Source organism: Hippocampus guttulatus, chromosome 13 (genome assembly GCF_054856545.1).
Source record: "Hippocampus guttulatus isolate MCC_2025c chromosome 13, RoL_Hgut_1.0, whole genome shotgun sequence".
NCBI classification, from domain to species: Eukaryota; Metazoa; Chordata; class Actinopteri; order Syngnathiformes; family Syngnathidae; genus Hippocampus; species Hippocampus guttulatus.
The window spans coordinates 13,137,592-13,160,463 of record NC_141273.1 but is presented as its reverse complement, the minus strand read 5'-3'; the positions used below and the strand labels follow the sequence as shown (position 1 = coordinate 13,160,463).

Below are 22,872 nucleotides of genomic sequence, written 5' to 3'. Positions count from 1 at the left end.
GCCTGGCCACAATTGCTGAACATGTTTATTCTAGTCACTTTTTTTTAATGTTCTTATTTAAACATTTCAGAGGCACACCATTTAGTTTGTGCATCATAGATAGACTTTATACAGTTTGTACAGTAAACAACACAAATCTTACATTGTGTACATTATCAACAAAAACATGAACATGGACAAAACGGCCACAAAAAAAACCCCTAAGACTCGGTCAGTGTTAGAAAAACAAAAATCTGAAACCCTGAAATTTAGAAGGATTTTAAGTCACATGCGGTGTCGTGCATGCGTCTTCTGACCTTCTTGTTGCAGTTCAGCACACACATACACAAAAGCCACACAAACATTTTGTTTCACCGCAATCACACTGTCCATGATGAAAAAAAATAGTTTGCAGGCACTTGATCAAATGTTTAAATAAAACAACTTTCAAGTTTAAAAAGAATCCTGTGTCGCTGCGTCATTTTCCTTCATTTGTCACCTTGTGCTCGCTTTGTCATGAAGTCACGTTGGTCGTCATAGTTTTGACGCAGCTTGAGCGCTACAGCAGAGTACTGTTAAAAAGTGCTTTACCCAGCAAGAATCAATGTAAAACAAAACAAAACACTATAATACTGTTTAGGAGAGTTGTGGGTCAGCCTTGTAGGAGCACACGGCATATTTTCGGGGTTCTCAGATGAGGCGGGAGTTGCGGAGGTACTGGACGAGCACCTTGTAGATGAAGGTGTACTGGGACAAGGTCTGGACCATCATCATCCTCTGCTGGCGCAGCTTCATCAAAACAGTTTTGATGTCCAGCATCTGCGGGGTGAGAAATGGAAATGATGGAAGACGTAAGGAACGGGTCGAGCTACTCAATACAAAGCAATAACGCCCCCCAAGCTAAATAACATGCTAACTTTTTCGGGAGACAAGCAAAATGACCATGTTTCATGAAACAATGGCGCGTGAACATGTGAGCAGCACTTCTTGAGCACCTTGACAAAAAAATAACGGCATACGTAAAGTAAATAAGCGTCATCGCAATACTGAGGGGAACAAAGAAAAAAAAAAAAGTCACAATTGGATTCCTTTTCAAAATGGCCCCAGTGTGAACGTCTCCTATCATACGTTTACCTCGTTGTGTTCCAGGCAGGCGATCATGATCTCGGAGAGGATGACCACGCCGCTGCGCCCCACTCCAGCGCTGCAGTGCACCAGTACGGGCAGGTTGCTGTTTTTTGGCTCGCTGATACTGTTGGTGTGCCTCCGCACCGACTGGATCTCCTCCAGGTAGGCTGGAAACACCGCGACACCCACGTTAGGTCTCCAAAAGTCATCGCCAAAGTCCGTAGCAAAACGACTCACTGAGGAAGCCTTTGAAATCATCGGGACAGCCGTGGTCTGGCCAGTCTGTGTACTGCAGGTGCCACACGGTGCGCTCCTGGCCCGACAGCAGGTGTTTGATCTTCAGGCCCGTCGTGGCGTAGCAGCCCGACTCGGTGCGGAAGCGCGTCGTGATCTTGAAGCGGCCGTACGTCACCGTGTTGTGCCGCGAGCCGAGACGAGGCCAATAGCGGAAGCTCTTCTCTCGCCCGCTCTCCTGCGCAAGAGGGGAGACGATCGCTTTTAACGCGCCGCGGGAAGGCAAAGCCAGTGTCGGGAGTGAAACGTCACACACACACTCCCTTAGGCGCAAAGGCCCATCCCACCTCACTTTGAGCTTTCATACTAGCTCTGAAGGCAGAAAGTTTGTGCCCTTCAGAAGACAGTGGGAAAGGGGTCTGTTCAAACAACGCACCTCTTCGGCGGTAACCATGGCGATGATGGCGACACCTTGCTCCCACACCATTTGCCAGAAGTCCTGGCATGTGTTGGAAAGAGGCCCCTGGCTGGCGATGTAGTTCCACTCGTGTCCTCCTATGTTGATCTGCCGAGACAAAAGACAAACACTTCCTCTTTCAAAAGCAAAACAAAACAAAAACTGCAAAAAAAACACAAGTTACAGGAAAACCTGTTCAACCACAAGCCTCCCGACACTCACTCGCGTTGCAGGATGCTGCACATTTTTCTGGACGGTTGTGTTACTTGTTCTGACATATAAACACTCATCGGCTATCCAAAGAGTGTTTTGACAAGTCATCAAGTTTCACCGCCCTGCTCCGCCCTCCCACGATGACAAATGTAATTGTTGCACAATTGAGCATCGCCTACCGATCTCGTTTGTGTGACTGAAATTTGGTCGCAATCAGATAAAACCTCTTGGACAAGTTCATGAAAATAAAGAACAGGGCCTTAAAATAGGAGTTTCACAGCCTTTTTAGTCATGAGTCCTTCAAACTTTTTTTTTTTTTTGGTGGGTTTTCAAATTTCATAATGTGAAGTGAACCTGGCTTCCAGGGCTGAATTTCCAAAATCTCGGTGAGTAGTCCATCTTTGACTAGCCCCTAGAAATTGCCATACCCCCCCCCCCTCAAAAAAACCCCACCCAAAAACATAATAAAAGACTACCAAAATGGCTGACTTCCACTGTTATTCCGTGTACGGATTCTTGAGACACTTAATGCGGGTGTTTGTCATTTTGCTAAGTCAAACTGGACACATGGAAAAATGTCAACATCAACTCTAAAGTGGCCACAAAGCTAAAACGGCTGACTTCCTGTGTGTTTTCTGGCAGGGCATCTTGAGATTTTATTTTTTATGGGCATAAGGATGGACATGACAACCATATTTTGTGCTGCCAAGCAAAACTGTCCAAAAGCGCTTTGTCTACAAAATCTCTTATCTAGCCTGTTTAAGAACACCTGCAAAGGTCCAAAATGAGCCAAAAATGGGCGCTCCAAACTTTGTCTTTTCGAGCAAGGGGTGTTGAGATGTTTTTGTGGGTCTACTCCTGATAGATAAACTGGTGTCACGGGCTAGATTTTCAAAACCATTCCAAGGGAAGACGATTTTGGAGGCAAACAGATACAGTGTGAATCAAACCTTTGAGTCTTGTCTCGCTTTGGCTCTCAGTGGAATGCGCGAGCTCTTACTTTGATGTGCGACGCGTTGATGTAGCCCGTGTTGTTCTCTTTGGTGGGCACCAGCTCCACACGGGTGTCGTCGTAGGGCAGCACGTCCTGGAAGCGGTTCTTGTCGGCGCTCTCGGCCATCTGGGCGACTGTGCAATCGGCCGTCGAGCGACATTTAGGGATGCTCTCGTACTCCTTCAGCAGTTCGCCCATCTCCATGTGCTGCTCCAGGAATTTGCACTGAAACAGGATTGGCAATTTAGTTTAGTTTTGTTTCCCAGTGTATTGTGTCAAAAGTTATTGTGACTGAAAACACATCCAAAGTGGACTGGATTTTAGTTGTCAACAACAATGAATCAAAGGAATATCAACGCAGAGTCTGAATAGTCTTAACACAACAGATGATATAACGTAGAACAGTACTTTGGAACCTTCAAAGTCAAGTCAGACAATTTAAGGTTCTACAAAAATATGACTCAAAAGGAAAACACAATTTGGGACGGCCATCGTCGTTTGTGACAACATATTTTGTGAGATTTGAGGTTCTGTATACACCAGCCTCCACTATTTGCTGTTTTTCATGCTCAGGCCTTAGCAACAAAATTATTGCTTGTTAGGTGTAATTCATTGACAGTGATTCTTCCATAGCAGATGTCCTGCGGTGTTGGTGGTTCTTGAATGTACCTTATCCAGTGCGCACCATCAAAAGCAAAATTGAAATAATGCTTCTGCTTCTTTGCTGGTGGAGTCTAATTTGCTGTTACAAATTGCCTGTATTCTCCTGTTTTAACTGTTCATGCAACGTGGGTTCATGATTGCATATGTAGCAATGATGATCCTCTCCATTCTGGCATCGATGCACAGGTACCGTTTAGCGAGGGTGTCAACAATTCACATTCTTTTCCCATTTACAGTTGTCGAGAGATAATCTAGCTAGCGGGGGGAACATTCTGTCTGGGGCAACGACTTTCATTTGTTGCCGTGCATGACTGAGTGAGAGAGGCCGGTAACAAACTAACGACAGAGGTGTTGATGATTGGCTAGCTAACTATTCACGCGCCGCGCACGTTCATCCACTTCCGAGCATATCGCTTCAATGAACCCGCTTGCCTCGACAAGAAGCACTCAGACTCCCCCTTATTGTGAAATCCAATTTACAGGAATGAATTCACCCACAACGTGTACTGTTTAAGCTTCATCCAGGTGAACTTGGCTAACCAGTTTCACTCGAAACAAGTGGCTGCTAAGTTTCACAAAGTGTTCAGATTCATCCTTACCCTTTCGTCATTGGAGTCTCGTTCAGGCTCGTCCTTTGCTTCGCTCTGCACCGGGTGCCTGGACATCGACAGGCCGTTGAGATGGGCCACCTTGAGGGCCCCCATCTTCCTCACATCCGACCGCACGCTCTTCTTCATGCCCTGGCGTGGCAAAAGGAGTAGATGCAGGGTTACGTTGAGGCGGATTCTCTGTATGATTCCCGCAGCCGACGAAGGGTAGTTCGCTCTGAGGGTGGAGACAACAGCGCCCCGCTGAGAGCATCTGCGGTGAAATGTCACCCAGCCGGTTTCCTGACGTACTTCTAAATTGAGTGTCATACCACAGCAGCTGAAGTAAGCTGATGTCACGCTGATACAATGCTGAAGGCTTGTTGAGATTTAATGGGCCCGGGAGGAAGGGCAATTGACGGCGCATGAGGTTATATGGATGATAATGGATCAAATGTACACGTCACAGCATTAAATATAGCGAGGTGGGGTCAAAAAAAATGAATAAATACATCGATGCATATAGATGTCTGACTGAAGTGATTTTCACAATGCTACTTTCTGCAAAATTGGAGCATTACAGGTGCCACACTAGCCGCTACTGTCAAATACAGTCGAAAACCAAGGTTTGACTGTATGACGTAAACACTACTTGTCCAAGGGCAGGAGAAGTGTCTGGTGTTCAACTTGATTACACCCCCGCAGACAACTCACTTACGTTTATACGTACGATACAAACTCTGAAGCCAACAAAGTAATGGGTTGACTCCAAAACTCCAAATTACATCGATGCAGTGGCTCAAAAACACCTGCCTTGATAGGCTGCGTGAAAGGGGCTCAAAATGTAATGTCAGAAACGACTCACCGGAGGAGGTAAACCTTCGATGATCTTCTTGGCCTGAGGCACATCAGACACGGGTCTCTTCTTCAAGTCCTTCTTGGACTTGTGCTTGGCCTCGCCGCTCAGATCTCCCTCTGAGACCGAGGGCATGATTCTGCGTTGTCGCTCCTCGCGCAGGTGCAGAGGCACAGCTTCGTGGATCAGAGGATGAGCCTTGTAGGTGAGGGCGGCGGTCAGCGAGGGGTCCAGAGACGAGCCGATGGGATAAGCAGGCGGGGGCTCAATGGGAGTCTGTTGTTGAGGAGCCGTGAAGACGCGCTGCGGAGACCCCTCTGGAATGATGGCGGCGATCGCTTTGTGGGAGAGCGGCGTGTGGCGCCCTGCGTCTTCTTCAAACTCCTCCTCATCGCCACTGCTGTGCACCAGCATGGTGGCGTCAGAGAGGGATTTCTTGTGTCCGTACTGCACGTCGTCCTTGGCGTCGCTCCCGTCTTCCGTCTTGACACGCTCCAAAAACACATTGAGTTGGGAACCCCGCGAGCAAACTCCGCGCAGGGCCGGGGGAGGCGAGGCAGCCTCGGCCGCCGAAGGTGACACGTGCCGGTCTTTCACTCGCATCCCTTCGAGGCTCTGCGCCAGTCCGGCTATCTCGATGGAGTTGCGCTTCTGTGCGTGGAAAGGTGGTCTCTGCGCGGGTCCGCTCAAAAGAGGCTCGGAGACCTCTTGCAGAGAATGAGCCACGGGCAAGCTGTCCTCCTGGAACGTCTGCACCGAGTGGTGGACGCGACGCGTGATGATCAGGTCCGGGTTGCTGCTGCTGACGTAGAGGTGACGCGACAGGTCCGGCGTGCTGTTGGCGGGCCGTGGGTGAGCGTACGGGTACGGCGGAGGCGGTCTGTACACCTGCGTCCTCATGATGTTGGGGGCCGGGTACTCTTGGGCTTGTTGGAGTTGGACGTTGGTGAGCTCTGGGACGCTGACGGCTCCCACCACGGGTCTCCTCTCGATTGGGTAAGCGTGGTACGGCGACGGGCTGTGGAAGCTGGAGCCCACGTGGAAGGGATAGTGGTGGTGGTGGTAGTGGTGCTGGGCGGTGCCGCCGTGCTCCCCTCGGATCTCGGGCTGACTGTAAACAAGAGGGTCCGGCCTGCTGTAAGCGTACGAGTTCCCGATGTTCAGGTTCCTCATTGAGTGACTTTGCCGGTGCTCCGGAGACAAAAGCATCCCCCCGCCGCCTCGGCTCTTCTGCCGCATCACCGTCTCGTAGTCTGGAGTGGCGCGGTAGGAAGGCGGGATGAGGGCGCTGTGGCGGTGAGAGGGCACGTAGTCAGGCCGGGTGACGTCGCTGGTGATTGAGGGGTTCGAGGACATGGGCGAGGGCTGGAGGTAGTGCTGGGGGTTGGTCAGGGAGCTGGTGCTGTGGGCGCTGTACACGCTGCCGTTCCGCAAGCGCCCGCCGCTGCCGTACTCCATAGGTGGGCAGTCCAGGCTGGTCTGGGAGTGGTAGTAGTAACCATTCTGGCTGTTCATATACAGGTTGTCTATAACAAAGCAACATGTCCGGGGGGGATGAGCGCCGATGATGACCGCCGATGCAGCAAAGTTTAAAGTTACCTTGCGATGACGTGTAGGGCTCCGTGAAGTGGCCGTTGTAGTGCATTTGTGGCGGGGGCATCATGAAGCCCTGAGGCTTTGTCTGCTGTTCAGGAAGGGGGGAAAAAAATGAATTATGATGTTTACATTACAGCGACTAACTTGGTTAACTAGTCCATGCTCTAGGTTGCTCAGTGTCCACTCTATGGAGGAAGCTGACTATCTTAATTCTCAATAAAAGCCTCCAAAACGCCAGCTATGCGAAACGGAGATGGAATGTAAGGAGTAGCCGTGTTCATTTTGGATGCAAGAAATTGACATTTCTTTGTCACTTTTTGGATGCTTGTTGGCACCTTTCAAACTAAAGCTGATCAAATGATTTGATGTGACAAATGTAGTTCTGTTCAAAAAAAAAAAACACACACACTAAACAGTGATGTAGCCTCGGTTCACTGTTTAAAACACATGGCGCAGAATGATGTCCAAGATTAAGTCACAATGTTGATGTACTGTATCACAACACTCTTATCCAATCAAATTGCTTGGCGGGAATAAACAGTTGAATAAATAAGTGCGCACTGAACTCACCAGGGACAATCTTGTTGACGATCGACGTCTGACCGGGTTGACGACTGTGGACTGTGTTTGTCTGGTGAGAAAACAAGCCAGTCAACTACAAAAAAAAAACATGGTACTTAAAAGGTCACTGAAAAACCTGAAATCCATTTTTACTAGAATACATTATATGCAGTCCCGATTTTAGGAGTGAACACAATCATAGTCGACTCGTCACAAGTCAGAGCTTTGTGATATTTCCTTTATGAAGATTGTAGTAGCTGTCAAGATAACGCAGCAAGAGGGAAAATTACTCTTAACTCATTCACTGCCAGCCCTTGCATTTAACAGACATCACCGACAGCTGTCAATGGCAGTGAATGAGTTTTAAGAATCAAATATTCGATTCATTGCAGCCACCTAATAAGAATTAGGGACATAACAATCTCTGAATCTGAGATAATTAATTCAATGATATAAATCATTGCCAATGTGTGGAGGGTAAAAAGTTCTCACAAACAAACAAAGAAAAATTTAAACTAGGGGTTCATGGATTGATCAGTCGGGATCAGCAGCAATTTCCTGAATTTTGGTGGGTGGGGAGGAAATCGACCATCGGCCCGTCCCTTAAAATAAACCAGATCTTCTCAGATTTCATCTCCCTTCGCAGAGGTCTGAAAAAGTCAGCAACTGTCCTCTTCTGCTGCGAGATGACTCATAAATCGTCTTTCCATTTTTATTTATAGAACGACATCTTGTGCACTTTAAACAACCTGTTTGTACAGTTTCACAGGTATCGTTCAATGTTTTACAAGAAAACAAAATTGGAACATTGAAGGTGTATGCTGTTGGGTTATAGAAAAAAAAATGGGATCAGCAGGTCAGACTTTTTCAAAATAAGGGCTTGGCCAGAAAATTGTGATGAGTGCAGCCTTAGTTAAAGCAGCTTTCAGTATACTGTGTGCGCCATAACCACAATAACATTGAACTGATAGTTCAATGAATGTCTCTGACAGTGCATGACAAATGAGTAGCTTAGCAAAGAAAGTACTGTAGTCCGAATAATTAGCTTCTGCGTTTGCTGGTTGTACTTGTTTTTGGCAAACTGCGCTGCTCACCCCTTATTTGAAGGCGGAGAGGGACGAGAGAGCATTGGAAAACGAGGAAAGGCTAGAGTGAGGAGGGACTTCTGGGAGCCCACAGGAGGCATGGGGGCACACTCCTCCCTGAGGAGGAGGGGGGGGGGGGCGTAGGAGGAGGTCAGAGGTGAGTCTTCCAAGAATCAGGAGTGGCGCTCAACAGACAAGCGACAAAAAAGAGGCAGGAAGAGGGCGAGACGTGTGAAACTTACAGGCTGCTCTTGTTGAGCTTATAAAACTTGAGTCGGGCCAGACACATGCGATACACGTATTTGGAAGTTTCCATGTCTTCCTGCGATACAAAACAAGGGGAAGTGAAAAAAAAAGACAAGACACAGAGAGAAGATTGCAGCTTGCATTCCTACAAACAGACTTTCAGATGATGCTATGTGACTTTAATGGCCTATATAACCCAGACAACAACAGCATGTTGTTCTGACTGGCTGAACCTAATTCCACTGAGAGAGCAATGTCGAGAAGGGGGGGGGGGGGGGGGTTGAGAGAGAGAGACTTACGGTCTGGAACTGGACACTCTCCTCTCTGTTGAGAAACTCCAAGGCAAAGAAAGACCTGTTGTGACTCATGTTGTTAATTTCATTCCACCTACACGGCCAATTTAAGCAAAAAGAAAGGAGTCATTGCGTGATGTCATTGCAGTCGCAGCAAAATGCTCAATAGCAACGACACGCAAGGGAGAGCGGGTCTAGCATTCGTGTCGCTAAATAGTGAGACAATGTTTACGGAGCAGTCGGTCTCTGTGACTTGGTTCCTTTCAGGCCAAATGTAGGTGTAAGAGAACCGCATGGATTACCTGAACAACTGTAGAGGCCTGCCATTTTTGTGTTTGACAAAGATGCCATCGAGGCAGGAGCCCAAAGTCACGTCCGTGCCCGTGTTGTCCTGTTTACGCAACGTGAGAAAAGCAACAGATTTGACATTTTATGGCCCGCATTGGAAGCCAGCTCGAACCGACCTTGGCTTGATAACTCTCGTGGCCGTAGCCTTCCATTTTCTCCACTTCTTGCATGTACAACATCTCGGCCTCTGGGGACGACAAACCCCTGAGAACGACACAAGCCAATAATTTCAATATCGCGTGCGCAGCACTGTGTTCACACTGGACAGGGTTGGTATGGTTAACTCATTCAGTACCAGCGAAATCTAGACCAAGTCTGAAAAGACGTTTAAAACGTCTTTGGGAGTGAATGAGTTTAAAAGGAGCCATAATATGAAAACGTGAATTTCCATCTTGTAAGCAAATAGTTGGGTCTCTCATCAAGTGTAGGCAGGCGCATCCTTGAATTGTCAATTAAGTTTTCGACACACGGCGAGTTTGTGTTTGGGGATATGGCCATCGCGCATATGCAGACTGTACCGTATCAAGTGATGCCTCCATGAGAGAAAATGATTTTATTGCCTTTTCGCGCGCTTACTTTTCTCTCCACACTCGACAAGTAGAAATCACCAGTCGAAAAGCCGCACTTGCCATTGAACCCGCGGCACAAGGCCGGCGGCGTAAACAGTTGCTCACTTGCATGAAACCCAAAAAACTGTCCGGTGTCAACAAAACAAGAAACGTATGTTAGTCTTGTTCCTTGGCAAGAGAACGTTACAGACAAGCTTTAGGGTCATGTTGGAACAGTTTTAAAGTGTGGGGAGGAAAAAAAAACCGTAAGGCTCCTTGAAAGCCAAATGTGGTGGTGACGTTTGTTCAGTCAAGTCTGGAGCAAGAGCGCTTGAAGAGGTGGTCTTGGCCCGTTTGCAAGAGAACGCTGTCACGGTTGAGTGGGCTACGAGCTAGATTACGGTCACTGTTGTGTTGATCAAGACTTTTTCACTCGCTAGTCCATGAACAAATCTTCCTGTTTACATTCTTCAGACCAATAAGAGAGGAGAGCGACATGTGGTTTGTTGTGAGGCATTTGACTTTGTTTGAATGAATCAACTGATGAAAACGGGGACGACTGGCCGTACGTCAATGTGGCTCACCTATAAGACTGATAGAGAAGAGCCACTTTCTGAGTGGCCTCCTCCAGCACTCGCTCATCCTGGATCCAGTCCTGCAATGACAAAGCCCCAACGGCGCAAAGTGATTACCGAAAATGTATTTTCTTCGCGTGGGCACAGCAGGAATTAGGGAAAGTGCTTACGATAGGGAAGAGCGCAAACTTCTGAAGAAACTCCTGGGAATCGTAGCGATTGAAGTCTCCAAAATCAGCTTGTAAACGGAGAGAAACATCCATCAAGAAAAAGTCCACAATGTGTATTTGCCAAACGTAAAGCTTGCATTTAAGAAAGGTGTCCAGTCATTTGATTTTCCTTTCACATGCAAACGTGTCAAACGGCGTCAACGCATCTGCTGAAGCTTCAGGCGGACTCCTGGCAACATTTGCAACTATGTTCACTATCCTCGGCATCAGCAATGCTCTAAAACACACCCTTCACTCCAGTGCCCCTGTTGGGGACCCAAGATGGGAGTTTGTCCATTTCATTTTGGCACAATGTGACTTTTTTTTTTTTTTGGATGAATTTAGTTCGCAGTAGTGGAAGCGGACAAAAATATAGAAATGGTGAAGGTCTTTGAGGTCCAAAAGTGATCTCAGAGGCTCTGCTATGCTAAACTGCAGGCACACAAGCAGTAGGGACCAATATAACTTCGCCAGCAGTGTTTGAGATTCTTCTGGCTGGCCAAAAGGTTGGTAGGATATGTCACAGCTTTGGGCTCAGGGTACTTGAACTCAGATTCACACATTTACAAGTCACTGTGTGTGTGTGTTGAATATGATTTTAAAGTCAAACAACAATATTACCAGTAAATTCAAAATTTCTTGGGAAAAAAAAAAACCCAATCGCAAACAGTATTTTTTCAAGAAAACACCCCCCAAACAAAACCATCAAAAGATAGAGTGTCAGTCAAGGAAGATGCAGGCTGCTACAAAGAGAGAACAGGGGCAAGAATAAAGATAAAAAATGGGGATATACTGACGCTCCAGTTTACTTTAGTGCATACGCCGCTCGTTTAATTTTTACCCCAAGCCCTGCAATTTCACCCACAGGTACATATGAAATTATAAATATGGTTCGGTATTGCTGTGACACGTAAAATCCATTTGAGTGACCTCTCACTTTGCTCATGTCCTCTTTGATAACGCGGAGACTCGGGCTAAAAATAAAGCGGCCAATTTGTGGACGTTTTTGTTTTGGGGATAAATTTAGCTGATGCGGCTTTTGATCAGATGCCATTTGTAGTCCAGAGATGACAGAATGTGTGTTGGTGCTGCTGTTTTAGTTAGCTAAAGAGTGCAAATGGGCTCAGTCGTTAACTTCTTTATTATCCAACAGCAAACACTGAAATCTATGAACAGAGTTAAGTATTCAGGAAGTGAATTACTTTTCTGGGGGTCGGTATTTATTTTTTTAATGTGGCAGATGTAACAACTAGTAAAGTAATTAGTGTCTGGCAAGGTGTCTGTCTACCAGAGGGATAGCCAATATTTTTAAGTATGGCATATCATTATTAAACACGTCTTTAAATGTGCTTGTACAGGTACTGACGTCTTCTTAAATACCTGCTCTTCTCTGCAACAGCGCCGACAAACACCTCGGGCTATTATGCGAGAACTACTTTCATGGGGCGTTGTTGTCATTGCGTCTTATGGATAATCACGATTTGTCGTGCTCGTAATTCCTTCGTCTGAGGCAGCAGGCGATGAAACCAATTGCACAATAGCAGACGCATACAAAAAACATTCACGCTACCTTGTATGGCAAGGCTAGCCAAGCGAATGGCTTGTTCTAAAGTGCACGAGATGCGGCCCTCCAGCACATCCTTCTTCAACTGTAGATAATACTGATATCTGTGAAAACAGACATGGTTATTTTGATTTCAAATATTTTGTAATATCTATATATATATATATATATAAGGCAATGGTATGGTGTTGACTGCTACCGCTAGCTGCAATATTGTTGTTTCCTTGGCCTTTACCTAGTGGGGTTTGTCAATATTCAGACAATATCGAAGTCATCTTTTTTTAAATCTGTTCTGGACTAAAAGAAAACAAAACATTGTTACCTTGTGATCTCCTGCTGCAGCTGGGCGACACTAGGGATGTAGAACACCACTCCGAAATAGACAGTAGGCTCCACGCCATACTTGTCCAGTTGCTTCTTCAGTGGCTTCTCCAGGTCAATCCACCTCTGCTGGTTCTGCTTGTTCAGATACCATAGACTGAAGAACGTTATCTAGTGCATAGAGAACGCACAAATATCACATGACACATAAAAGGTGAGCATTACAGAAAGCTATTTCAACCTCTGGTTTGGAAACAATGGCCAATTTTTGTGCCACTTCAGATTGTACATTTCCTGACAAATTCAGGCGGCTTCTGAATCGTACAACTTCAGAGATTAATGTTCACCAGCAAATTTGTTGTATGACTTTTTTTCCTGATAATGATGTTTGGTTCCAAATGATAAAACTCAAAAGTGTATTCTTTGCAACCACTTTGACCAGTTTTTGTCTGCTGGTTTCCTAAAAGTACGATTGTAGAGCTTTATTTTCCCACAACAATTTTAGACCGTTTCTGAATTGTACGACATTCGACACATGTTTCACTCACTTCTCGTTCAGGTGCAACAATACTCCTTGTGCATAACAAACCTAATATGGGCAACGAACAAGCCAACCAACTATTGCTGACATACCTCTCTTAACTCCAATCTCTGGGCGACTGCCTCCAAACATTCCTGGCCCGTGCTCTCCACTGACAGTGTGAACTCCACAAACTCGCCATTGAGTTGCTGGATGCGAGTGACCAGGCAGCTCTTGCTGGAAACGGTGTACCTTCTCGTGCGCTTGAGCTTCAAGCCGAAAGGCAAGGGCATGATTCACGCCGGTGCAGATCCTTCGTGACTAGTCCTTGCAAATGACTGGCCTCGTTGTCAGTTCTAATAAAACCTGATGAATGGTAGAAGTCACGGGGCTCATTGTCAGGCAAACCTGAAAAGGGGACAAAAGATATACCATTAATGGATAACGATGCGAGCAATGCTTTGCTCGGCAACATAAACATTGTGTTGTGTTTTGGGGTGATTATCGTGGCGCAAAACTTCACAGTGTCATCCGGAGTGCTTTCTCAAACATCGTCACCGTCCTCAAATAAAGATCCAAGTGAAGGTTTCATTTTTTTTCTGGAAAACTCGGAAACCAAATATTGATTCTGAGAATATATTTACGGCAAAGATATCACTTTTTATCCAAGTATTGCTTCTGCCATTATTTGATTCACTTATTTAGGTGCACAACGTGGTCAGATTATTAGAAACACCCCTCAATATGTAATTATTTGGTCTGATTTTGTATTTATACCTTTGTAAAGTCACAATTGCTAAAAGCAAAGGGGAGACTGCGCAGGTGTACATGCAATTTAGCCAAAAGTTTGACATATTGGTTGACAAATCAAATAATTTGATAAAAAGTCTAAATGACTTAAAATGGTTCCATTGGACAATTTGGATCTGAATATAGCAGTGGTTCAACCTCCAGTCATTAGTCGGATCCAAGCACTCTGTAGCACTAAATCCCTGCCCGCTTCAATTTAGCAGAGTTTCGAATGAACTTTACGCCAAACTTCGCTTCAACCCCTCTGAAAGGCAACTTCTGATGCTTTAGCATTAAGCGCTGCATAGGATCATGAAATCAAAGCAACCGTCCCGGTATTTAATGTCGTCTCGATAATCGCCTGCCAGAGTATTTACACGAAGAAACATCACGTTTGGCTCGAGCTTGCTAACATACTCCCAGCAAATAGACGACACCCGGGAGTAGCTGACGTCGCCGGTAAATATTTTGGCCGCAGCCTCTTGACGTTACCGTTGAGCCGCCGGGAGAGAGTTTAAAGATCCGATGAGGGCTTGAGTCCAAGCGGTAGTTCCACTATAAAACACTTGCTATTTTTATTTTACAATAATAAATAACTACATTAAATGGCGAATGTGTACGATCCTGGGTGAAGGCGAAAGTATCCCTCTTCGTCCTGCATCACTCAGGTTCCAACCGTGTTTTGCTTCCTGGGATTGGAGGCGCAACAAGTGTCTTCATCCGCGGATCTACAACTTTTGTATGTGTTTTATTACTCGATAAATGTCCAACAAAAACATGCAGTATACTTAAAACAATTTGGGTTGTAAAACAAAATGACACCATGGCTTAAATTCGTCGACGAGATCTGAAAAACATGTATGAGCGGCACCGTCGCGGAGGGATACACGGATATTTTCGGGGGAGTCGTGACCTCAGACAGCTGGAATGCCGAGTAGTGAGAATTGTCCAAATGGGACAGCTGCCTGGACCGGCTGGCCGCTGACCTCCATGTTTACCTTCCACCTCGGCTGACAGCAACTTATCGCGCACGCTAAACATCGCATTGTGCAACAGTACCGACGTTTGTTTGCAAAATAGCCACCGCAGTCACGCTCCCTTTCCGCCCAATTATAGGTCTTGCAAATATTAAATCCTGTAGAAATATTTATTGCAAATTGAAAAAGACACTGTGGGGACTCACTAAATCTCTAGAAAAAAACAAACTCAACACAACTCATTTTACGTAACATAAAACACATAAAAAACAGCCTGTGTAAAATATAGCAAACGTTATCTCTTGAACAACACACATTAACAGCATCAGCGGATTACACAAGACTCGGCCACTCATATTGTTGTTACCTTCCCAAAATAATGGTATGTCATTTTTTGACTTTGTTAGGTTAAGGCAAAAGAAAAAAAAAAGTCTCCTCAAGATTCTGGGCGCCTCTGCATAAATAGCTTACATCCTCAGCTGAACAGATCATGCCCCCCCCCAAAAAATAATACACAGCAAAATTTAATCACAGATGGTTTTATGAGTCTCTACAGTAAATGTATTTTTGACGCTTAAATAAAACTTTCCTTTTTTTCCTTAGTAACTCAGGTTTTTTAGATATTTTCTTTTGACGTTGTTTTGAAGCATCATCTATAAAAGCGTGCACACTATGCACGTCACCATGCGTTATTTATACCCATGACATTTCAGGAAAAAAAAATCTGTTTCTGAACCTAAATCTGAATTCACGTTACCAAATATATTCCTATATTTCACATTATTATGATGAAAACCGGAGGTGCTAGAGATAAATCTAGTTTACTTTCATCTCTGATTACAAAAAAATGAAACAGTTGTTGGCCAGTGATATTAATTATTAATGAACAGGGCATATTCAGTATTTAGTTCTTGTTTTTGTTTGTGTGTCTTGGGTGTTAAATCTTACCAGCCTGGCTCGTCTTTCTGGCATTACCTGACACATAGGCATCGTACCGTTTCTGTTACTGCTCCGTTACCACGTTCAAAGATGAAAAATTGCTGTCGTGGTACACCCGCCCAACTTCGGCCCAAGCAGCATGGGTTAATTTCCCTCTCAGTGGCGATGTGAATGTGAGTACAAATGCTCATCTGTGTCTGTATGTGCCCTGTGACTGACTGGCGACCACTGCAGGGTCATCCAAAGTCAGCTGGGATAGGCTGCTGCTCCCGTGACCGTGAACAGGATAAGCTCTGTTCAAAATGTCAGGTCGATTTCATTGCAACCAAGTGTATGATATCGGGAATGCTGTGTTAGGTCACAGTTGCCACAAAATCCTGCCTTTTTCTGGGTTCAGTGTGAAAAGAAAAGAGCTCTCATGCAGCAAGGTTGAAGCATCCTCGGTCTTGAAGAGGCTTTAAAGTTCAGTGTGTGCAACATTCAAAAGTCGTCGTCGCTTACTGAAGCCAGTGTATTTATTTGGTGCTCACTGGAAGAGTCCAAGTTTTCACCTTTAGGGTCTTTATTGACACGCAGAGACTCCGAAAACCTTCTTTCCAAGTCTTGAAGCTCTTTGGCTTTTCCTTGAGCAGCTGACTCAGCTTGGACCTGAAGGAGCTCCTCCTGTTTGGCATCATCGTCTGTCACGACCGCTTGGTAGTCTTCATCCTTTTCTTCATTACTACTAACATACTCGCTTGTGCCCTCTTCCGTCTTTTCGTTCGGTGTCAGAAGAGAACTTTGTTCAGGAGACCAAAGCGGCGTGGAGCTCAACACGGGCTCCGGGGAGTGCTCAGGAGAATTGTTGCCTTTGCTCACGTGACCAAAGAAGCTGTTGTCTACTTCGGTTTTCACCTGCTCCAGGGCCGATTCGGGCATCACAAGAAGGGACTCGAGCAGGTCTTTTTTCCCAAGCTCTTCGCTGTAGGAGGACGGAGTGGAAGGCTCGTCCAGGTTGTTGCGCAGGATGTCCAGAAGGTGGCGCATTTTAGCCTAAAACAACACAGACAATGAATCCTTGACATTACTCCCCCCCCCCCCCCCCCAAAAGACGATCCTCAATGTTTAATACTATATATCACAACCAGGTTCCCCATTCTGCATCCCCATGCATACTCACTTCATCCAGACGTTGCAGATTCATATCAATATGTCGCTGTATCACCCGGTTAAGGACCCTTGAAGGAGACATGGACATATAATACCCCGCAGCCTGTTACCATCACGTACACGAGCCAACCTAAAGTGGTTGTTAACCCAATAATGAAAAAGTGCCCCAGTCCAAAAAGACATGACGTCAAAGCCAAGGTCCCCCCCCGTCATGTCGCGTACCCCGCACTCTTGTCCATGTCAAAGGACTCCTCCATCTTGGGAGCATAATTCAAATGTTTTTGAAATCAAAACGGGAACAAGTAGTCCGCATGGTATGATTTGTATTATAAGTTCCCAAATGCCTTGAAGGTACTGCTTACCATTTTTTAAAAATCTGGAATCCATTTCCAACTATTTCTGCTTTTTGAGCCCACTCTAAGATCTCACAAGGTACTGAAATATGACAATGACTACACTGACCGTAGAACAGGAAATGACTTGAAATTTTACTGAGAACACCCCTCACCTGTCAGAGACTGATCCTCTGGACAAGATGTCTTCCGTTACGTCGTTAATAAATTCAAGGTACATTAATTCTTCATCCCTGTCAAAGAAGAGATTCTTGTTCTTTTAAAATATTCTATGATTGATTTTTATGCATGAGGGGTTATGGAAACAAACTTACTCTGCACTTGGAGACATGTTTCCCCCCTCGAAGGAGAACCTAGATGAAAGTATCCCTTTCAGAAAGCATACAGAGTAATGTGTTATGTCGTACACGATTTTACCTGGTGGAATAGTCGAAGGGATCATAGTCTCGGTTTTTGTTTGTTTGTTGTTTCGGCATTATTGAATATGTGTCGGTGTGGTCGCCCTCAGCCAACTGCTGCTCTTTGTTGAGTTCCTGGGACAAAGAGTGACATTCAAGATTGTGTTATTTACTGTGATTTTTACAGTTACTATAAAACAGCGGCACAATCTTGTGTAAATGCCAGGTTTTTGTTTTTTTTGGGTGATATTAAAAATGACACCGGGATAAATGGACATTGTTTTCCTCCCATTAATATCGTCTATGTAATCTGTAAAAACTCAATTGGATTTTTGGGGTGAGAGAGGAAATAAAAACAAACTGAGATGTGTTTGCACAAGTGTTGACATTCTCATAGTTGCTGAAATGGCTGTGTTTTGTATTCACCAATCATGTTGAAATTCATGTTAAATGGGCGTCACCTCACACGTGCCAACATTTAACATGCCCCTGATTAACCCCAAATAAGGTTCTAGATGTTCTAGTGGGATTTTTTTCTCATTTCTATATATTTTTTCCTACACCTAACATGAGACTGAAGGTGATTAATGATAAAGACAGCCAACTCCCCAGTTACAAGAGGGTGTGCAAACTTGTGCAACAACATTACATCCTTTATTTTTACTTCTCCCGTCTCAAAGATAGATACATTTCCAAATATGTTGCATGTGTTGTAGGACACATTAATAGTGAGATCTTTTTTATTGACTTGGTGTCACTTTTTAAAAAATAAATACCTGGCATTTAAACAGGGGTGTGTAGACTTTGTAAGTCTATAATTATGTGTTTACACCGTATGTATTAATAGTCAAACATTCCAATTGCAAAATTACCTGAGGAGGCTCATCCAACTCCAGTGTGTGCTGCACAGTTGTGGCTCTGAAGGAGGTGAAACAATATAAATCATTCTTAACGACATAATTGAGGTGAGACATTGCGGTGTGTACCGTTTCTCCAATTTCAAGTCTTCGAGATCCTGAACCGGATGGGCGCCCCCCGGTGCTCGATAGTAGCGATAACTTGACAGGTATGAGCTCTTTTCCGACTTTAGCATCTTTGGTGTGAAAGGCTTATCTTGGGTGAAGCGCTGCGAATGTTTCTCCAGCAAGTCGCCGCTGTAAGTCTTCTGCACAGGATCACGAAATGCCTTGAGGAAGTTCGGTTCACTCGAGGCGCACAGGTAACTAGCCGCTGGCCGCCCGTGGGACGTCGGCTCCTGGCTTCGGAACTTGAGTTCTGCGGCGGAATGAGGGCGATGATGATGATGATTCTTTGGGGTAGCTTTAGTCGGGGACGGGACCTCCTTTGCGTGAAAGGAGCTGCTAAATCCAGGGGTGGAGTGCATGGAGTTTCTTGAGCACAGATAGGGCCTGTATTCAGACTGCATGGAACATCGACTCTGAAAAAGAAAGAAAAAAAAACGTAATTGGGCTGAGCCCTGCTGCAAACGACGACAAACTCAGGAAATGATCACTCCACCCAGTTTGGCGTCAAACAGCAGACCCAAGTGTTTTTGTAACATGGTTAAAATGATATCTAATGGCTTAGATAGCTTGGTGGGTAACACAGCTGAGTTTGGTTGTATGTTGTAACGAATAATCATTACTTTTATTGAATTAAAGATGATCTGTTGAATCGTCTTCCATTATAATTGTAACTACTGAAAAAGTTCCAGTGGCTTACGTGTGCCGAGTAACATGAGGCTCTGCTGTTCCTGTGCGAGAGCAAATGTGCTGACTGGGGACGGCCTCCTTTCTTCAGACGCTCTTGTCTCATCCGGTCGCTGTCTGTTTTGCACATGGAACCATTTCGGAGTATCGTATCAGCAAGCAGATTCTCGCACACAGAATGACATATGTGGCTCCTTTAAATTGTCAAACGTGCCCTGTGAGTGTATGCTTTTACGCGATGAATGTGGGCGTTGAGGTAAACTGTAATGGTGTTACTTACACTTCACACTCTGCTTAAGGCTTTTGGGTACTGAGGTGTCGATAACAGCTGCAAGAAAACACAAGAACATGTCACTTGTTTCACAGTGAGAGTGACACTATCATTCTTTCACCATTGTGTTCTTTGACTATTTTTAAAAACTTACATTGTGCTGAATAAATCCTTTTGTAGTGAGACATCATGTGATCTGTAATCAGAGCTTGGGCCCACCTGCTGGAGGAGTGAGGACTAAATGCTGAAAAAAAATACGGGCGTCAGAAACAGTTCTCAAAATCAACAAATGATAGCTTAAAATTTTAATAATTAGCAATACTTACGGCTGCTTTTCAATGCCTGACTTCTAATGTTAACGCTGGACCCGGGACCACATAATACACTCCCTGAAATAGAAAAATAATAATTTTAATCCTGATTAGGGATCAATATTAAAACTATCTAAGCATCTGTTTTCTACAATGTCTGTTTTTATTTGTCTTACTGGTAGCCAGCATGCATTAATTAGCATTTCGGGTATTTTGTTAGTTTTACATGCCCATATTTTGTTTTATATTATTCAACAAGCATATGGATTATAAACATTATCTCTACACTACACTATATTATCCAAAAACTATATTAGTCACACACAAACCTAATGCTAACGTTCAGCAACGTTACGTACTTCTCGACTCCATGTCAATACTATCCTCAGCGTATCCCATTTTCGCCAGAGCTATTCCCAAACCGCAACGGCCAAGCCTCAATACATCCAAAAAGTACAACGCCGTTTATTGTTGACATTTTATCGAGGTGAGCCAATGAATAATGACAATGTGAAGCTAGCTTCTTAAGGCAGTTAGCGGAGGATTGCAAAGCTTCACCGTCGCCATGTCGGTTGCTATGACTGTCTACGTCACTTCGTGACTCACGCATGCGTATTGAATAACGGAGAAACCGGAAGTTCAACACGGGTGACGGCTGACGCAAATTCTGGAACGCGTCCATGATTTTAAACACGTTTGTTTTAAAGCGAGATTGGATAGCGGCGACAACAGACGTAGGGTCAGATACTGAGCTTAACATATATATTTATAAAAATACTAAATTTAAATAGGAGCCTTTACAGCAGTTCCCACATCCCTTGAGTCTACAAGCCAAATGAGAACGCTAGATGAAAAGGCTGTTAATAGTGCAAATCTACTTGGCCATATTATTGCAAAACTGTCTAATAAATTTTTTGGGTGAAACTCCTTATCAAATATCCTTCACACAAATATGGGTACAAAAAAACCAACATCTTCCTTGTTGTCTTTTACCTAAAGCCTGAAAAGTTTACATTAGAACGATCATCTTTCCCGATTTTACCTTTTTATGAGGCGAAATATTGCTGCAGTCGTGCTTGCTTTTACACAGTGACACAACATCGCATATTATATGTTGGCCTACAACAAACATGAAATCCAAATACCTCTCAGGTGCATCTTTCATTCATGAATAATAATAATCACATACACACACCGTGCCAATATAATTTTAACAACATAATATGGATATTGTATGGTAGCATGTCTCCCATGCACATCATCAAATAAAACTTGAAATTAACATTTCTCCCTCAAATGATTCTAGTAATGAAGCATTGCATCAGATTTTTTTTCCTTAAAGGTCCCCCATCCCAGTGTCTGAATCTCATCAATAATGCATATGGTGCTCATACATATGAATGATGTCACCGTGGAGGTCCACCAATGGTTGGGCGTGACCCACGGCTTTGCACCATGTGCTCACACACACTCACGGGCTGCCTGCAACGATGAGGGAATAATAAATAAAAATCCACATTTTGCCTGCCGGGGAAAAAAGCACAAGAGTGAGTATTGGAAATACATGTTTGACGTTGGTGTACATTTCAGGAGGAGATTTTTGAGTGTGCTTGATTTGATACTAAAAGACCATTGGGAGCAAGCTAAAGGAAGCAGAGCATCCGTTTTTTAACGCCCTCCTTGTTCTACGAGAGGCGAGTGCGTAAAGTTGGGTGGGCACCCACTGGGCTTGCCAGTCCCTAGTGTGCGTGTATTGTATTTATGTTTGTATGGGGTGACTTTTGGTTTGCCCCTCGCTCGAAAACAGATGTACTGCATCTCACTTGGTCCAGACGAGATTCAGAAAAAAAGGAGGGGACTCTCGAACAGCAGACAATGCGGTTATTTGCTCGCCTTGTCATTAGCAGACACGTCCTTAAAAGAAGACATGTCTGAAGATGGGGAGATATATTTATTTTAATCATGTATTTACGTTTATTTTGATTTTCTGAAACAGTTACGTTTTTTTACCCTCGGTATTAATTAATTTATTTATTATAATTATTTTTGAAAAGATGAAATTCCCAATAGAAACCCCGAGGAAACAAGTTAACTGGGACCCCGAACAAGGTACAGTACCTTTTAAAAATAATATTAAAATAACAGACTTGAGGACATATATGTAATGTGCTTCGTATTTTTTGTTTTTAAATTACTATTTTTTTGTTACTCTGTCATCTATTTTACAAATACATGTTGTTAAATACACTTAATTAGTACTATATATAGCCTTATAAACTCGGTGTGTGTACTTTCTTTCAAATTTTGCATTTAAAAACGAGCCGCGGGAGGTTAATGACAAAGCAAGTTAGCACAAACAACCGAAAGTCTCAAAGCATTTAGACAAGGAAAAAGGGTACACTTGCATCCAATTGACATGTAAAATGCTCTTTTGGACATTAAACGTGACGTTAAATCGATTCGATGTAATTTTTTTCTTGTTTTGTTACCGGCAGTTTAAGCTATTACAGCATTGTCCGAGTTTGACACCCTTTGGACAGTGAGGCTCAGATGGTGTGTCCACCAACCTGTCTCGTTTCTTCGGGAATGACGTGAAAAAAAACTCGAGCAAAATAAAAATGGGACCCCTTGTTTTATCCTACTCACTTTATTTGGTTAGTTAGTGCTGCTGAATCACTGCTCGTGTTGAGAATTCATTCAAATATAAGTACAAGAAATGTGGCGACATTCGTGTAACAAATTTACATTTCACCTTAAACGTCAATTCACTAAGTCACATCATTTTCATGTTGTTATGGGACTCGGCTTGCTCCCCATGAAGAGTGGTTATCGGATGGAAAATATGGCTTTCCATTCAAGCCTTATTCAATTAGTCACAATCAATAGGAGGCTGAGTTAGTGCCTTGGATTTTAGATGGGTATGTATGTCACAAGCAACGTTAATGCAATTTTGATTATAAAACACTAGAGTGGAAGCTCTAAGGTCGAACTCAATCCAT

At 44.2% G+C, this 22,872-nt stretch overlaps 2 protein-coding genes across 5 annotated transcripts; both read right to left on the bottom strand.

Moving 5' to 3' along the window:
* Positions 1–7: 7 nt before the first annotated feature.
* Positions 8–14,702, bottom strand: ptpn21 (protein tyrosine phosphatase non-receptor type 21). Of its 4 annotated transcripts, none has more exons than XM_086126849.1 (20): positions 14,259–14,702; positions 13,091–13,385; positions 12,459–12,628; positions 12,143–12,240; positions 10,534–10,601; positions 10,373–10,443; positions 9,357–9,444; positions 9,195–9,283; positions 8,899–8,986; positions 8,596–8,675; positions 8,363–8,470; positions 7,278–7,338; positions 6,711–6,792; positions 5,121–6,637; positions 4,268–4,408; positions 3,012–3,230; positions 1,778–1,906; positions 1,345–1,579; positions 1,114–1,274; positions 8–798 (listed from the first exon to the last, which is right to left on the bottom strand). In XM_086126849.1, exons 2-20 carry the CDS (start codon positions 13,268–13,270, stop codon positions 670–672), a joined length of 3,714 nt encoding a protein of 1,237 aa, XP_085982975.1. In that variant the 5' UTR covers positions 13,271–13,385; positions 14,259–14,702; the 3' UTR covers positions 8–669. The 4 variants fall into 4 exon arrangements, with proteins under 4 accessions (XP_085982975.1, XP_085982974.1, XP_085982977.1 ...); XM_086126848.1 differs by having other exon boundaries at positions 6,711–6,795; positions 14,259–14,701; XM_086126851.1 differs by lacking the exon at positions 8,363–8,470 and having other exon boundaries at positions 14,259–14,699.
* A 197-nt stretch (positions 14,703–14,899) lies between these two features.
* spata7 (spermatogenesis associated 7) lies at positions 14,900–20,472 on the bottom strand. Its single transcript, XM_086126852.1, has 12 exons — positions 20,233–20,472; positions 19,889–19,951; positions 19,717–19,806; positions 19,572–19,619; positions 19,305–19,408; positions 18,569–19,020; positions 18,455–18,500; positions 17,602–17,717; positions 17,499–17,537; positions 17,340–17,417; positions 16,842–16,899; positions 14,900–16,714 (listed from the first exon to the last, which is right to left on the bottom strand). The coding sequence occupies exons 1-12, from the start codon at positions 20,270–20,272 to the stop codon at positions 16,163–16,165; spliced, it is 1,686 nt and encodes a 561-aa protein (XP_085982978.1). The 5' UTR covers positions 20,273–20,472; the 3' UTR covers positions 14,900–16,162.
* Between the last annotated feature and the right edge of the window lie 2,400 nt (positions 20,473–22,872).

Excerpts from the sequence above, each read along its gene's own strand:
- ptpn21 (XM_086126848.1), bottom strand. The coding sequence starts at position 13,270 with ATGCCCTTGCCTTTCGGCTTGAAGCTCAAGCGCACGAGAAGGTACACC. Across the intron at positions 4,409-5,120 it reads TCGAAGGTTTACCTCCTCCG|GGCATGAAGAAGAGCGTGCG; the intron begins GTGAGTCGTTTC and ends TTGCCACGCCAG. Across the intron at positions 1,275-1,344 it reads TGATTTCAAAGGCTTCCTCA|CCTACCTGGAGGAGATCCAG; the intron begins GTGAGTCGTTTT and ends CGGTGTTTCCAG.
- spata7 (XM_086126852.1), bottom strand. The coding sequence starts at position 20,272 with ATGGGATACGCTGAGGATAGTATTGACATGGAGTCGAGAA. Across the intron at positions 19,952-20,232 it reads TATTGACATGGAGTCGAGAA|GGAGTGTATTATGTGGTCCC; the intron begins GTACGTAACGTT and ends TTTCTATTTCAG. Across the intron at positions 18,501-18,568 it reads GACTTGAAATTGGAGAAACG|AGCCACAACTGTGCAGCACA; the intron begins GTACACACCGCA and ends CACCTCCTTCAG.